This window comes from Felis catus, chromosome F1 (assembly GCF_018350175.1).
Source record: "Felis catus isolate Fca126 chromosome F1, F.catus_Fca126_mat1.0, whole genome shotgun sequence".
NCBI lineage: Eukaryota > Metazoa > Chordata > Mammalia > Carnivora > Felidae > Felis > Felis catus.
The window spans coordinates 42,364,879-42,380,717 of NC_058384.1; the positions used below are offsets into that span (position 1 = coordinate 42,364,879).

At 55.1% G+C, this 15,839-nt stretch overlaps 1 protein-coding gene and 1 long non-coding RNA gene across 5 annotated transcripts; one reads left to right on the top strand and one right to left on the bottom strand.

Annotated features, from left to right (window-relative positions):
* Nucleotides 1-1,762: 1,762 nt before the first annotated feature.
* REN (renin) lies at nt 1,763-14,379 on the bottom strand. Of its 3 annotated transcripts, none has more exons than XM_045049420.1 (10): nt 14,042-14,379; nt 8,710-8,860; nt 8,054-8,177; nt 7,339-7,457; nt 6,243-6,439; nt 4,521-4,529; nt 3,824-3,943; nt 3,303-3,447; nt 2,929-3,027; nt 1,763-2,126 (listed from the first exon to the last, which is right to left on the bottom strand). In XM_045049420.1, the coding sequence occupies exons 1-10, from the start codon at nt 14,053-14,055 to the stop codon at nt 1,965-1,967; spliced, it is 1,140 nt and encodes a 379-aa protein (XP_044905355.1). In that variant the 5' UTR covers nt 14,056-14,379; the 3' UTR covers nt 1,763-1,964. The 3 variants fall into 3 exon arrangements, with proteins under 3 accessions (XP_044905355.1, XP_003999442.2, XP_019677606.2); XM_003999393.5 differs by lacking the exon at nt 14,042-14,379 and adding an exon at nt 13,531-13,869; XM_019822047.3 differs by lacking the exons at nt 4,521-4,529; nt 14,042-14,379 and adding an exon at nt 13,531-13,869.
* Nucleotides 2,874-9,296, top strand: LOC123382934. 2 transcript variants are annotated; one of them, XR_006592120.1, is made up of 5 exons: nt 2,874-3,038; nt 3,845-3,970; nt 4,114-4,293; nt 4,633-7,823; nt 9,141-9,296. It is a non-coding gene; the product is annotated as an uncharacterized LOC123382934 (long non-coding RNA). The 2 variants fall into 2 exon arrangements; XR_006592121.1 differs by having other exon boundaries at nt 4,114-4,201.
* Nucleotides 14,380-15,839: the final 1,460 nt, after the last annotated feature.

Consider the following 15,839-nt stretch of genomic DNA (forward strand, 5'->3'; position numbering starts at 1 on the left):
AAAAGGAGTCCCCTGCTACATCTCAAAGGCCCTTCCCTACAGGAAGCCCCGCCAGGCAAATCCTCCCCCCCCCCCCCCCCCGCCACGCATATACTCGAGGGAGAGGTGATGCATGTGGAGGGTGGGCGTGCCAATGGGTACCTCACTCATCTTCAGCCCAGGGGGGAGAACCTTCCTTGCCCCATCCAGGAAAGTGCCTACAGAGAGGGGGCCATTTTCCATTTCCCCAAGTTGTCCCTTCGGCCTCTTCAGAAACGTCTCAACCGCAAGGCCCCTATCATTATTGCTGTCCAGAATCCAGCTCTGCCCAGCCGAACTTCCAGACAGTGGAACCGTTCTGTATCCGTGCCGCCCAGTGCAGTGGCCACTAGCTACATGTGACCGTCCAGCACTTGAATATGGCTAGTGTGACACTTAATTTTAACTTTAATGTAAATAGCTATATGTGGCTGTCATATTGGCCAGGCACAATGGGGAGATGATGGGGAGGCATGCCTCATTAAGGTCATGGATCCCCAGGATGTCCAGTTGGAAAGGGCACTGACTCCAACTCCGCCTTTTTGCAGTAAGGAAATAAAGCCAGGCAGGCAAGAGAATTCAGAGAATGGGGGTGGGGGGGTCCAAGGCTCAGATCCAGGATTCCGAACACAGGCTCATGCTCTTGGCTTTGCACAGGGACATTGCAGACAGCTCCTGCCTTTGGGAATCTGCCCTGGAGGGGCCCTAGGGTCCCACACAAGGTCAAGAGGTTGCAATTCTAGAGGTATGACATTTGCCGGGGCCTGGCTGGGCCATTCAGTGCTTCACTTTTTTTGGTCAAAAGAGGGGTGAACAGCTGCCATGAAGAGGGACAGCATCCATGGCCTCAGGTCGATGTTCTCATTCCCCAACCTGGTAGCCCAAGGAGCAAGGGTGGGAGAAGACTTCAGCCTGTTGAGTCCCATGTCTGTGAGAGGGGTGGACGGTGTGTGGGCTGTGTGCTTGTGCACGTGGCCCCTTGCCAGGGTGTCTCCCGCTTTGTACCTGTGGAAGTACACCTGCATGAGATAAGGTGGAAAGCCCCCAGAATCTGACTTATATGGGCTGGGTTCTAATCTTAACTTTTCACATTCCAATGAGCCATCTTGGACAAATGCCTTCCATTCTCTGAGCGTCAGGTTCCCCACATGTACAAAGGGAATATCGGGGTGCCTGGGTGGCTCAGTGGGTTAAGCGTTCCACTTTGCCTTGGTTCGTGATCTCATGGTTCACGGGTTCGAGTCCCACGTTGGGCTCTGTGCTGACTCCTCAGAACCTGGAGCCTGCTTCGGATTCTGTGTCTCCCTCTCTCTCTCTGCCCCCCCCCCCCATCAAATAAATAAAGCATTTCAAAAAATTTAAAAAGGGAATGTCAGATCTCTGGCGTTCTATAGTTCCAGGTGATGGTGTCTTAGACTACATGTATAAACGGTGACATCGTCGGGGGTTAGGGGGTTTGCAGTGCATGAGAGGCTTGAGTCTGGCTTCTACCAGCTTGGAGCATCTTTCTGGCCCATAATCTACCAGCACGGCACTAGCCCTGGTCCTGCAGGGGCCGGAGGGAGCAAACGACTGCGTGCGAATAACTCCACCTGAGCGGGGATGAATGGCATCAGCCCTGCACGCAGGAGCCTGTGCGTGCAGGTGAGTGCGTAGTCTGTCTTTTGGTGTCACATTCCTGTCTGCACATGATACACGGCTGCGCCTCTCATTTCAGACCCCAGTGAATCCAGGTGCAACGAGGTTGTGAACATGAAGTCTTTATTCTTCTGTTTGTTCTCAAAGCAGGGAAGAGCTGATGCTGGAGGCAGGGTGAGCGTCTGGGAGGAGCTCTACACCCCGCGCCCCTGCGTGAGAGCACAGGCACAGGCAGGGGAGTGTCCAAGAGAGTGCTCTAGCTCCAGGCTAGGGCTGAAGGCAGGGTCCAACCGGGGCAGCAGAGGGCCTCAGCGGGCCAAGGCAAAGCCAATGCGGTTGTTATGGCGATCAAACTCCGTGTAGAATTTGCGGATGAAGCTGGCGCCCAGGACCCAGACAGGCCCGGTGGGCGGTGGGACATCCAGACCATGGAGGGCCAGAGTGCACAGGCCATCATTACCGTAGGGATCCTGGCAGGAAGCAAGAGGGTTTTCCCTACTGCCTGGCACATGACCAGTCTCCTCCCTTGGCCTTGCCTGACCCCAGCAGCCATCCTCAGTGACAACCCCCTCCGTCCCCCGTGCCTCCTGGGCCTCCATTGGCCTTTCACCCCACCATACATCCTCCTGGATGCAGGTACCTAGCTAGACACTGGGCAAACCATACACTGTGAGACCTTTAAGAGCTTACAGCCCGGCAGGACTTCTGGTCCTAGGCAAGTTACTGTGTTTAACTGCCCTAAATCTGTTGAGTATAAGAAGGGCATAAGTGCATAGGAGCACACCATTACTGGGGGCATTTGCTGACAGGATGGAGACAAGGGGATGAGCACAGTGATTCCCAAACCTGGCTGCCTATTGGAATCACCGGGGAGTTTTGAAAACACGGACCCCAGGTGCCCCTAGGGGTTCTGATTTAATAGGTAGGGGATGTGGCTTGTTACTGGGATTTTTAAGGTTTCCAGCTGACCCAGTGGGTGGGGGGGATGGGTTAAATGGGTGAGGGGCATTAAGGAGGCCGCTTTTCTGGATGAGCACTGGATGTCTATATGTAAGAGGTGAATCTCCCGACGCCAAGACTACACTGTATGTTAACTCACTTGAATTTCAATAAAAATAGTTAAAGAAAAAAAAGCTTCCAGGTGACTCTAATATGTAGCTAAGCTTGAGAAGCACCGACTGAGCATGGGATCTATGCATAAAGACTTGTCCCTTTTAGAGGGCCCCTGCCCACCCGTCCTCCCTGTGGTCGAGGAGCCGCCTGGAGCCTCACCTTTAACACATAGTCTGCGCTGGTGAGCGTGTAGGCTCTGCCTCCAAGGTGGAAGGAAATGTCCGGGAGTGTAGGCACCTGCTTGCAGTTCACGACGTACTGAGGGGAAGGTAAAGGGAGCCCTGTGAGTGTGGGAAGCCCCCGGGGCAGACACAGCCCTGTGCCTGTGGCTGGGCTCCTCTGCTGGTGAGGGCTGGGCACGTGGCCCACCCTCTCCCTAGGGGACACCAAGTCACACGTGGCGAGAGAGGAGAGGAGGGCAAGGCCCGAAGCGGCCCCCTGTGGGACCTGATGCTCCCTGCGGTAATTTGGGGGGGCCTGATCAGGCGATGTTCCCGCAGCCTCCGGTGGCCCCGCTTGCCCCAGCTTCTTACTTCGTTTGTGCTCAGCTCCTTGGCCCCCAAGGTCTCCATGAGCAGCCTCAGGGCGCTGGTGGGACCCGAGATGTAGGATGCGCCAGTATCCACCACGACCATGCAGCCCTCCTCACAGACCACGGTGGCTGACCTCACTGACACCCTGAGGGAGGCCAGAGAGTGAGGCAGACGGAAGGCTGATGGGACACCACCAGGCCGCCAAGCTTCCCTGAGTGAGGCAGGTGACAGGAGGCCCGTGCTGGTGGTCCCGGTGATGCCCTGAAGGAGGAAAGGTGCTGGTCCCCTCCCTCAGCACGTGGCCTGGTGACTGCCACCTCCTCTCCGTAGCCCCTCCCCCCTCTGTTTTTCATATCTCCACGTTCCCCATCCCTGGACAGAGCACTCAGCAAACGTTGGCTGGGCCTTAAGAAGTGACTGCATTAGGAGAGAGGACAAGATGGCGACAGTACCCCATCCCACTCCCACCCTCCCCCGGCAGCAGCATTTTGGGAGAGCAGGGCGGGCTGATGTTTCCTGACCCTTTCATTTTGATCTGCCAGGAGCCAGTCTTGCTGACGCTCACGTAGTGGAAGTTCCCTTGGTAATACTGGGGGTCGCTGCCTCCCAACACAACCTCTCCTCCGAGCAAGTGGGAATTCCTAAAGGAAAGATCAGAGCTCTTGAAGGTCCGTGACCTCTGAGCCCCAGCACCCCAGCAACAAGGGATGTTGGGCACGGATACAGGGGTGGGGGGCAGAGGAAGGCGGAAAGGATAGCAAGGCTGGGAAGCTGCAGAAACACGTGTCCACTGTTCTCGCCCCTCCCCAAGCCCAACCAGAGGTGGTTCCAGAATAGTCCAGCTGCATCTGATAAAACATCCCCAGCAAGGTCACGGCAAAGGAACGGGCGCAAGGACAGTGAGTCGAGAGCAAGATGAGAATCCCTCCCCCCCCCCCCCCCCCCGCCCTGCGGCTCCCAACTTGGGTTTGAGTTGCTGCCGGTTGAACAGGTGCATGGGTGGGGTGGTCTCCGGGACCTGCTGGGTGGGGGTGGGCAAGGGGCAGGAGGCAAGCTGGAAGGAGGGGTGGAAAACTTAGGCATCTGGCAGAGCCTGGGCCTGCGGAGGTGAGTTTGGGCTGGTGGGTTGGTGGCGTATGTGAATCTGGACGGGGTGTTCAGGAGGGTCAGGGCCATGTGAGGCGAGGCGGAGTGGTGGGGTGGGTTTCAGCTCCTTACTTGGAATTTCTGCAGAGAAAGAGAGAGCAGAAATGAGGTCTCTGTTGCAGGTGGGCCTCGCCAGCCTGTTGTTGGCCAGGGTGGGTGTTATGCCCTCTTTTGTACCCTTTAGGTGCTGGACTCACCAAGAGGTGAAGTCACTTGCCAGAAGTCCCCCGGGTGGTGTGTGGGGCGATTGGTGCCCAGTCCAAAGCGGACTCCCTTGCTTTCCTCTCCTCCCAGCGCACAACGCCTCCCACCGCGCGGGGCCTCCCCTCGGGCTGGTTTCCAGGGTGCACACGTGGGCTGGGTTTCCCAGCATACGTGTGCAGGCGGTTTAGGTGTGCATGCGTTATGCGGGCCGGTGCAATGCATTGCCCTCTTACACATTCAGTACGTATGCGCGTGTGCTATAGCACCTGCCCCCAGCTGCCCCTCTGCCAACGTTTCAAGATCCCCCGGCCTGTTCCTTCCTTCTTGCCCCAGGGTCAAGGAAGAGGCAGGCCCTCTTCTCAACAAGGCCCGCCTTCTTCCTGTTTGCTGGATTCTTCTCCCTCCTGCGGCTGCCAGGCTCCTGTGCCCTTAGCTCCTCCGTTTTCCAGTTTCAATCTCTCTCTCTCTTTCCATTGGCTTCCTCCTCCACCTGCAAGCATGCTCGTGCCTCCTCTAGCATTTTAAAACACCCACCCTTCTTGTCTCCGCTTCCCTCTGCATCTCAGTCTGCACCCCTCCTGACGCTCCCCTGTCTAATCTCTCAGGGCACTCTACACCTGCCCTTTGCTTCCTGACGCCCACATCTCTACCTCTCAACTGGTCACCATCTGGCCGTGCTCCAGCTCAACAACAGCTCCTCCCGAGGACGCTGCCCCAGAGCCAGCCGGTGACCTCTGCTCAATGCCTCCCGTTTTCTTTTTCTTCCTTCCTTCTTCTCCATTTTACCTGTGCAATTTCTTCCGACCTTGACCCTCCCTCCACCCTCACCTCCCTCGCCTCCAGCTCTTCCGGTCTTCCCAAACCCACAGCTTGGAGCAGATCGCAACCCTGCAGCGAGAGCTCACAATGGCTCCCCCCAGGCTGGCCCAACCACGCACAAGCTCAGCCTAGAGTTGAAAGGCACCCATGGGCTTCAAGCCCCAGGCCCCCTGTCCTGTTGCTTGTCACGTTGTAATGTTTCCCGTCTGCCTTCCTGACTGTAGGCTCTGTGAGGGCAGGGACTCTTTTTGGACGCTGTGTTCACGGCTGCACCCCAGAACCTCCCACAGTGCTTGGCACATAAGCACGCCATATTTGTTGAATCAATGAGTGAGCAAATAAATGAAGGCATTAATGAATAAAGCCAGCTTTCTGTGTGGTCCGTCACGGGGAGGGTCCCAGGTCCCAATAATGCTTTATTTTCCATCACCCCCACCCTGCATTTTCCTCTTGTTCTAGAGAGTGCTGACAGGACTTGCTGCAATGATGGAAATGTTCTGTTATCTTCTATCCAATATGTAGCCATAGTCATTGTGGCTGCCGAGCACTGGACATGGGGCTAGTGTGACTAAAGACTTAAATTTTATTAAATTTTAATTAATTTCAATTTAAGTAGTGACTTCCATATTGGCTGGTGGAGCTCGACATACGGCTGGAATACCACCTAATCAGGAACCCAGAAACATCCCGGTCCCAACTCCCCTCTTGCTCTCCCAGCTCTCCTGATACCCTCCGCCACCCCTGCCTCAGCCCCTGAAGCCCCAGCCTCACCTGCTGTAGTAGACAGAGAAGACATCCTCCTTTAGCACCCCTTGGGAGAGGATGTGGTCAAAGACAGGGGTAACCCCGCCAACAGCCTGTGCAGGGAAGCCCATGCCCAGAATCCCATCAAACTTGGCCAGCATGAAGGGTATCAGGGGCAGCTCTGTGACCTCTCCAAACGTCTGTGTCACTGTGATTCCGCCCACCTGTGGGAGGAAGGACCAGAGGAGACCAAGCCTGCTGCCTCCCCCGCTGGCCAGGGGGGAGTCAAGGACCCACATCCCCTAGGGTAGAGAAACTGGGGATAAGACCATTTTATCAACCCCCCACACATATCCTCTCTTCTAATACACATGCAGGCTGTGGGGTTGCCCAGGACCTGGAAAGGGGTACTGACAATCAGTAACCACCAAGGTACCAGGAGCTCTCACACCCTCTCCCCAGGGGCCCAGCTTCCACACTGGCAGGACTGGGTCTCAGTTCCTCACCCCCACTATGGGTAAGGATTTCTCCAGCCCAGCCAGACCTTCTCCCCTGGTTTCCCAGACAACGGGCCTCTCATGTTCCATGTGTACCCTTCCCATAGCTTAGAGCAGGGGCTGGAGTAACTCCCAGAATGGAAAGGGTCCGAGGCAAGCCAAATGGAAAAGAAAACCAAGCCCTGACCTTAATCCTAAACTCTAACCTCAACTAGGATCTTAGAACCTATGCCTGACCCCCAAACTAACTCTGGCCATAATGAAACCAGTACTGCTGACCCTGACACCGACTCTGATTTCAGTCTGGGGTCTTGTGAAGGGCCCAGTCGGAGCTGGGTGACCTCAGGCTGGTTAGCTGACAGGAGGCTGTGGGGCTCCGGCTAAGCTCTCACGTGAGTTACACGTAAAAGCTTCCATAAATCACCCAGTGTGGACCCAGGAGCTCAGGCTTGCTCTGTCCCAGGCCCTGCTTCTTTGCAGCAAGGCAGGGAGTTCCTCAATTGCCCAGGCTCTAAGGTGGACTGAACTGTACCCCCCGTCCCCCTCCAAGTATGGGCCCTCCAGTGGCAGGGGAGGTCTGGGACCAGAAGGGCAGAGGTCAGATGACCTGGGGCGTTCCCACTTACAGTCACCTCGTCCTGGCTCAGGAAACCTTTGACCTTCCCAGATCCGTAGTGGATGGCGAATGCCGTCCCATTCTCCATGTAGCTGGAGGATTCCGAAGAGTCATAGAGGCTGTGAATCTCTGGCAGAGGGATATAGGCTCAGGTCTGTTCAAGAGAGGACCGGCAGGGGGGCTGGGAGGCAGGTGCCTGTGGGCGTGGCCCCCTGTGGTTGAGGCCTTCTGTGAAGGGGCGGGGAGGCCCTGAGGTGGGAGGCTTGCAAACGTGTTTCATCAATCAAGGAGTGTGTTTCTTGGGCCCCTGTCACGTGCCCAGATCTCTGAGAATTTTGTCTCCAATCAAGCATTCCACAGTGATTCTGAGGCTGGGATGAGGAGAAGATTCTGGTTCCAGTAAGCTCTTGAGAAGAGGCTGTTGACTAAGGAAGGGCGTGGAAGACCCTGAGAGCCTGGGGTGGGTCTGAGGATTTGGCCCCAATCTCAGGAAAGGTGAGAAGTGGACTTCTGGGTGAGCTGGGGACTTCTAATGCCGCCATTTTACCTTGGCGGCCGTATCGGGGAAATGGGGGACATTGTCATCTCTCCTCTCGGGGGCAACAGGAGCAGAAGCAGGGAGGAAATAGCTCAATTGGTAGCAGAGGGTGTGAGGCAGGCCCGGCCAAGTGTGGCAGGGGGCTCGGGGAGAGGTCCTGTAGGCGTGTGGAGAGGGGGTTGCTCACCACATGCTGTGTAGAGAGGGCTGCACTTGGTGGAGGGCACCCAGAGGTTGGCTGAGCCTGTGTCGAAGATGACTTTGAAGGTCTGGGGTGGGGTGCCAATGCCGATCTCGCCATAGTACTGGGTCTGTGGGGGTGAAAGGAAAGAGGCAGCTGGAGGCGCGGGGAAGCTTGGGGCTTTGCTGGATACCCCCTTGGGCACCTGGGGTGAGATTAGCTAGATCAGACAACCGCCCCGGGTTTCCCTTTTCCAGCAGGGCCCGGGTGGGACCCTTAGCACTGTCTTAGGACTTCCCTGGATGTGAGACAAGAGGGCAAAAGAAGAATACTGAAAATGAAGATGATGCCCCGCCCCTCGAAGGGCTGCTGACCCAATAAGCAGGCACGCCGCGCAGAGCCCGGCCACAGAAACCCGCATCTGAGGTCACATACCCACCCTGCCCACCTTGAAACCCAGAGCCTGGATTCCTGAGTTCCAAACCTAACTCTGCCTCTGGGCTCCTTTCTGCCCTCTGTGGCTCAACCTTTCTAGCTCTGAAATGGGAGTTTTATAGGGCACTTTGTGCATCTCAGCAACTCAGTCACAGGCAGCATGGAAGGAGCAAAGAGAGCCTTGGGCCCCAGAAAGAGAAAGGAGACGGAAAAGCAGGGGCGCTCACATCCAGGTAGTTGGTGAGGACCACAGGCGACGTGCTGTTGCCAAAGGAGAATCTCTTGGTGAACTGGCTCCACTCAGCACCAAGCCTGGCTACGTCCACGCCTCGCTCCTTCAGGCTTTCCCGGATCGAAGGCATTTTCTTGAGGAAGATCCTGACCCGGGGTGAGGGAAGAAAAAAACCGAAGAGCTCTGTACTCCCTCATAACAGTGGTACACAGTCCTGAAGCTTCTGGTACAATTCTCCCTAACCTAGCCTAGACACCTGAGAAGCACTCTTGTGCCCTAAGGCCTCTCAAGGAGAATTCGCAAGCCTCGTTGAGTCAGCTGCACTGGCACTAAATAATCCTTAACACACTTCCTTCTGTTGTCTAGTTCTGATCCCTATCACTACGAGGCCATTCGTTCATTCCTTCCTTCCTTTCATAATTACAGGTCGAACACCTACTCTGTGCCTGCACTCCAGTGGATACTAGAGATAGAAACATAAAGATCATCAGTGGGGTGCCTGGGTGGCTCAGTTGGTTAAGCTTCTGACTCCTGATTTCAGCTCAGGTCACCAACCGCGAGATAGAGCCCTGCATGGGGCTCTTCATGGACAGCGTGGAGCCTGCTTGGGATTCTCTCCCTCCCTCTCTCTTTGCCCCTCCCCTCCCCCAAGTAAATAAACTTAAAAAAAAAAAAAATCACTGCCTTCAAGGAGCTCCGGCAGGCAAGGAGACAGAGGAGGAAACGCAACAGCGACATCCCCTCTAAGATGAAGGCTGGGACACTCCCCTCAAGGCTGGACAGGACCGGGCAGTGCCGTGTGAGGCCTGTAGGTGGCAGCAGGCGCCCACAGCAGCCTGCCGGGGCTCCAGGATGCCAGGCCAGGGTAGACACCCAGCCAGGGCTGTGGGCTGGAACCTTGGGACTGAATGGGTGGCGTGGGGAGAGCAATCGGCATGTCCAGAGTAACTGTGCCCCCCTGCCCGTGGAAAGATGTGACTTCTTTTTATTATTTAAAAAAAAAAAATTTTTTTTTCAACGTTTATTTATTTTTGGGACAGAGAGAGACAGAGCATGAACGGGGGAGGGGCAGAGAGAGAGGGAGACACAGAAACGGAAACAGGCTCCAGGCTCTGAGCCATCAGCCCAGAGCCCGACGCGGGGCTCGAACTCACGGAAGATGTGACTTCTTGAGCCTGAGTCCCAGTCCTTCAGTTCCTTTCCCTGACACCGGCCTATCAGCTTTGGGAGGCAGAATTAAAGACCCTGGGGCTGGGTGGGGGCCGGTAAAACATACTGAGGGGCCACCTGGTCAGTTTCAAACACTATACACCCTCCACATAGCCTTCGACCGTAGGCCAGCCATCCTTATCCTCAGGTAATGATGAGGAAAGCAGACAGGGCACGTTGGGTGGCTCAGTCGGTTAAGTATCGACTTCGGTTTAGGCCATGATCTCAGGGTTCACAAGTTCGAGCCCTGCGTCGGGCTCTGTGCCGACAGCCCAGAGCCTGGAGCCTGCTTTGGATTCTGTGTCTCCCTCTCTCTCTGCCCCTCCCCCCTCATGCTCTGTCTCTGTCTCTGAAAAATAAACATTTGAAAAAATTTCAATGAGGAAGCAGAGGCTCACAGGGTTGTGGATGGAGCAGGGACTCAAAGCGGCGTCTTTGGACTTGTTTCCCAGAGAGAGTCCCCAGAGCTCCCATGGGAAGCCTCTTTGCAGAAGCTTCAGGGGAGATGTCCCTAGCTGTTGGCCAGGGGGTTCTGGGATTGCAGCCCAGTTTATGGAGAACCCGTCTTCTTTTCTAGCTGCTGGTCTCCCTGTACCGCCCTTCCCTCCTCGCACCCGGCACTCTCGGACCCCCTTATGCAAATACAGCTTTCCTGCCAGCCAGCCTCACATCAACAGAAATGACTCGTCATCGTTGTGTCACAGTTTGCTGTTCACAAAGCCGTTTCACAATTATGATCTTATTCTCAGCCATCCCCTGGGGTGGGTGAGGTTATTATTCCCATGTTTACAGATGGGAAAATGGAAGGGCAGAGAAGGCTTGATCCCCAAGAGGGTGCTCTCTCTACTATTTACTCTGAACAGCCTCTGCCCTGGACCCTGACATGTCCCATTCTCCTTTCAGAAGGTCCCTTCCTCGCCCCCAGCTCTCCATTCTTCTAAGCCCAGCATGCATCCCACCTCCAGGAAGCTTGCCCCAGGAACTCCAGTTCACACTGGCCCCACCTCTGCTTGGGCTCCGGCTCCATTTTTCCTCGGGTGCTCGGAGCCTGCACTGCACAGCCTAATGCCCCTGGAGGTGGTGCCGCCTGGTGGTGAGGACACAGCAGTCGTGGGCACATGTTTAAACCCTTTCTTACTGTGTGATTCGGATCAACTTAACCCAACCTCTCCGGGCCTTTCGTGAGCCCCCATCAACTCCTTTGTAAAAATGGACTAAACAGTAGTACCTGCCCCAGAGAATCACTGTGCAGATTAAACAAGCTGCCCACTGCTCAATAAATGTGAAGACTGTGCAGAAGGCAATGAAAGCACCTTGAGAATGGGGCCCTGTGTTCAGATCCCCCAACGTGCCTTGCGTGACACTGTGCAAATAGCAGGTGAAAAATTTTGCGTTTCAAAAGCCTCTTTCTCCACTCCTGGCCCAATCCCGTTCTTCTCTTTTTATTTATTTTATTTATTTTTTGAGCATGAGCATAAGCGGGGGAGGGGCAGCGGGAGAGGGAGAATCCCCAGCAGGCTCCGCGCTGTCCGCACAGAGCCCAACATAGGCCTTGAACTCACTGAGCCTGAGACCATGAACTGAGCCGAAATCAAGAGTCAGACACTTAACTGACTGAGCCACCCAGGTGCCCCTCTTCCTGGCTTTTTAAAGAGAACAGGGAGAATGTTTTTACCTCAATTCCACATTTACTCTGGGGGTGGGGGCTGCCTGCAGGCACTCCGTCTCTCACCCCGCACCCCTACCCTAGCAGTTACTCTCTGGGAGGCTGGAAGCAGGTGAAAAGGCTTTGGAAACAAAAGGCCCAGTGTGTCTTGAGGCTCAGCCTCTTACACGTGACCTCCCTGAGCCTCTGTGTCCTCACCTGTAAAATGGGACTGCTGGGTTGTCAGGAGGAGAATTTGAGAGGAGATATGTGGAAAGATCCTGTGAAATCCTCGACATTTTACAGGCTTAGCAACTAGGACTGTTAAAACCTGCCCTCTTAGGGGCACCCAGCTGCCTCCGTCGGTGGAGCGTGTGACTCTTGATCTTGGGGTTGTGAGTTCGAGCCCCATGCTGGGTGTAGAGATGACTTAAAAATAAAATCTTTAGGGGCTCAGTCGGTTAAGATTCAACTCAGGTCATGATCTCGCGGTTCGTGAGTTCGAGCCTCGCGTCAGGCTCTGTGCTGACAGCTCAGAGCCTGGAGCCTGCTTCGGATTCTAGGTCTCTCTCAGAAATAAATAAACATTAAAAAAAATTAAAATAAAGGAAGATCTTTAAAAAGCAACAAAATCCTGCTCTTACCTTGAGGTCTTCTGGTTCCACCACCTGCCCTCCCCACACTGAAACCCTTTCTCTTGGAGACTCCCTCCTGCCTCTCCCCTTCTTCAGCCTTTTTTTTTATTTTTTTATTTTTATTTATTTATTTATTTATTTTTCAACATTTATTTTTTTGGGGACAGAGAGAGACAGAGCATGAACGGGGGAGGGGCAGAGAGGGAGGGAGACACAGAATCGGAAACAGGCTCCAGGCTCTGAGCCATCAGCCCAGAGCCCGACGCGGGGCTCGAACTCACGGACCGCGAGATCGTGACCTGGCTGAAGTCGGACGCTTAACCGACTGCGCCACCCAGGCGCCCCTAGCCTTTTTTTTTAAAGTGTATATTTTTTTTTAACATTTATTCACTTTTTGAGAGACAGAGAGCAGGTGGGGAGGGGGCAGATAGAGAGGTAGGCACAGAATCCAAGGTGGGCTCCAGGCTCTGGACTGTCAGCACAGAGCCCGACGCGGGGCTCGAACTCACCAACCCGTGAGCTCTTGACCTGAGCTGAAGTTGGGCGCTTAACCGACTGAGCCGGCCAGGGGCCAGGGGCCAGGGGCCAGGGCCCCCCCTTCAGCCTTAGTGAACTCAGGGAACTTAATGAGCCCATTTCCCACAGGGCCTGGCACCGGGGTGTGGGCGCTACTAGGCCTCCCTCCTCCTTCCTTCAGGCCACGCCTTAAGCCTTTCTTTCAACGTTTGTAACAACCCACCCTGTGGGACTAGTAACAGCTGGGTTTTTTACAGCCTTCGGGCATCAGGCTGAGGGCTTTCCATATCTCTCATTCAATCTTCAAAGCAGACCTGTGAAGCAGGTGCTGCTATTATCCCTGCTTTAAAAATGGTAAACTGAGACCTGGAGAGGTTAAGTAACTTGCCCATGCTTTCCCAGTTAGTTAGTTCCGCGAGTGGAGCAGGATTTAAGCCAAGACAATTCAACTCTAGAAGGCTTGTATTTAACCACTAAATTGTTTTTCCTTGGTAGGCTTAACCATACCACCCCCTTCTTAACAATTAGACTGTGACCTCCTTGAGAACAAGGGGCAGGTCTGAATCATCTGAGTGCCTCGCCTGGCGATCTGTGCAGGAAGCAAGGGCTCTGGGCAGGGATCAAATGACGTGGCCTTCGGGCCACTAGGGTAGTGTGCCACTATCGGCCCTGTGACATCGGCCGAGCCACCTCTCTGAATGGGCCCGCGCCTCCCTGGTCATGAGGACTGGATGACATCCCATATCAGAAAGCCAGGGGTGTTAGGAAGGTGGGAACCCCTGCGCCCCCGCCCCCCCCCAGCCTGAGTTACCGTCTGAAGGCGCCAGAGTCTGCGGGGAGACCGAAGGTGCAGGAGCCGCAGAGCACCAGCAGGAGGCCCCAGCGAGGCATTCTGCTCCCTTGGTCCATGCTTCGCCTGGGTGCTCGGCTCTCTTGGGAACCTGCAGAAGCCTTGTGGCTTCCCAGAGCCCTTCTCCTTTTATGCGCTCCACACTTGGGACGGTTGAGATTTAGCTCTGCCCTGATTTATTATCCGGGGGCACATGGAGGGCGGCCAGTAATAAATCCCCCCGATGGGACGGAGCTAGATAGGTGAAGGGTGACCAGGTTTCGACGCAGAGCTCAGGAGCCAGGGAAAAGGAGGGCTGTGGGAAAGCAATGCTGTGCCCAGTGACGCCAGCAGCCCCATCTCGGCCTGGCCCTGCGACCCCCGCCGGGGCAGAGGCTGATGGGAAACATCAGTGTTCCAGAACACGGTCAGGGCTGAGACCGGCACAGAACGTAGGTTTCCAACCTCCCCCGCCAGACTCCACCCTCCGTACCCTTCAAGTGCCATCCTCTAGGTTAACCTCGGCTGTGTTCCTGACCGGCTTCTTCCACTTTGTGTCTCAGTTCCCTTCTGGAACACGGGTGACTCCTCCTGGCTTGTTCGTGACAGAGCCAGACCCAGAGGCCTCTGTGCCGCCTCCCTCCAAGCCTCTGTTAGCAGCAGCTGTGGAGGGGGAGAATACCACGGCCCGGCAGGGGGAGAAGCGCCTTGTATGGGCCTCTGGACGCAGGAATCTGGGGGAAGGGGTGTGTGTCTACCCTCAGCTCGCCTCGTGTGGGTGGGAGCCCTCAGGAGTGAGGGGTTGCTGATCTTCCAACTCCTCCTTCCCTTCCCACGGGGCCCTGAGTCCCTTCTGGGCCTGTCTCTGCCACCTTCCCTTTTCCTTGTAGTTTACAAACAACCTGGGGCAGCTCTCCATACACACACCTGACTCCTAAGTCCCAGGAGGGGTGCTATTTATTCAGGCGAGGATGCCCTCTCCTGGCTTTTCCTTGCTCATGCCTCGGGGCCCATTTCAAATATCACCACCTGCTCCACGAAGCAGGTCCTGATTCAGCCCGGAACTGCCTGCCTTCTGCTGGGGGCTCCCAAGGCGCCACACGAGCCCTTCCAGGAGAGCACGGACCTCAGCTGTCCCGTATCAGAGTGACCTCGCAGACCTGCCTCTGCCTCTTGCCCAAAGTGGTGCTTCGCACTTATCAGCTGAAGGAACTAGGGAACTAGCTGGGGGCTAGTTGTCTGGGACCCCTGGGTTCCGGTCTGGATTCAACCACGAACCTGCTAAGTGACGTTGGACCCCTCCACCTCTCTGGGGCTCAGTCTCTAAATCTGTAGCATGAAACAGATACTGGGTGGGCCCTAGGGTGCTAGTGTTCTGGCCTTTGCTCTGCAACCAGCTGCGAGCAGCAAGGACTTAGAGAAGCTAAAATCTCTTGCTAATGTGTTGCCTAATGAGTATGCTTGGACCTCTGGGATTATAACACCCTTACCACACGACAGGAGGATGTGGCATTTCCTGGTGTAAACTCTCATTGGAGAATTTTTCAGGCACTGTGGTTGGCAGTGAACAAAGTATCTGAGGGCAAGGGGAGCACTTAAAAAATTTTTCTTTGATGTTTATTTATTTTTGAGAGACAGAGGGCGAGTGGGGGAGGGGCAGAGAGAGGGAGACACAGAATCCGAAGCAGGCTCCGGGCTCTGAGCCGTCAGCACAGAGCCCGACGCAGGGCTCGAACTCACGAACCGTGAGATCATGACCTGAGCTGAAGTCGGATGCTTAACCACCCAGGTGCCCCCGGGGGAAATCTTTTTAGAACCCCTCAGAGTGGGGAGGGGGGTCTGTCTTGGCAAATTGGAGGAGGATTTATGAAGCATTCCAATAGACCTTGGTTCTCTTCATTCATTAAACAGTATTCATCGAGCATTTATTAGTTGCCAGACATTTTTCTAGATGCCGAGATTGACAAAAAATAAATGCCATTTCTGCTCCTGTGGATCCTACAGTCTGTAGGAGAAATAGGGTATCATCACAACATAGATGTAAAATAACAATGATGACCAGCACAGTCAGGGAACTCCAGGAAGGCATCGCCAAAGAAATGACACTGGAGTTGTGACCTGAAGGCGACACGGGCAGGCAACGAATAGCTGAAGAGGGAAAGAAATAGAGTCCCGATGGGAGCAGCATGTGCAAAGGCCCTGTGGAGAGAGGAAGCATGATGAGAACAAGGGCCAAAAGAAGCCGGTGTGGCTAGACAGAGACCAGAGGAAGTGGGGTGAGAGAGGAGATT

What these genes read in the sequence shown, in the direction of transcription:
- REN (XM_003999393.5), bottom strand. Translation starts at nt 13,628, where the DNA reads ATGGACCAAGGGAGCAGAATGCCTCGCTGGGGCCTCCTGCTGGTGCTC. An exon ending in TGAGCCAGGACGAGGTGACT is followed by an intron (nt 6,440 to 7,338) that starts GTAAGTGGGAAC and finishes TTCCTCCCACAG; the next exon opens with GTGGGCGGAATCACAGTGAC. An exon ending in AGGAGCTGAGCACAAACGAA is followed by an intron (nt 3,028 to 3,302) that starts GTAAGAAGCTGG and finishes CCTTCCCCTCAG; the next exon opens with TACGTCGTGAACTGCAAGCA.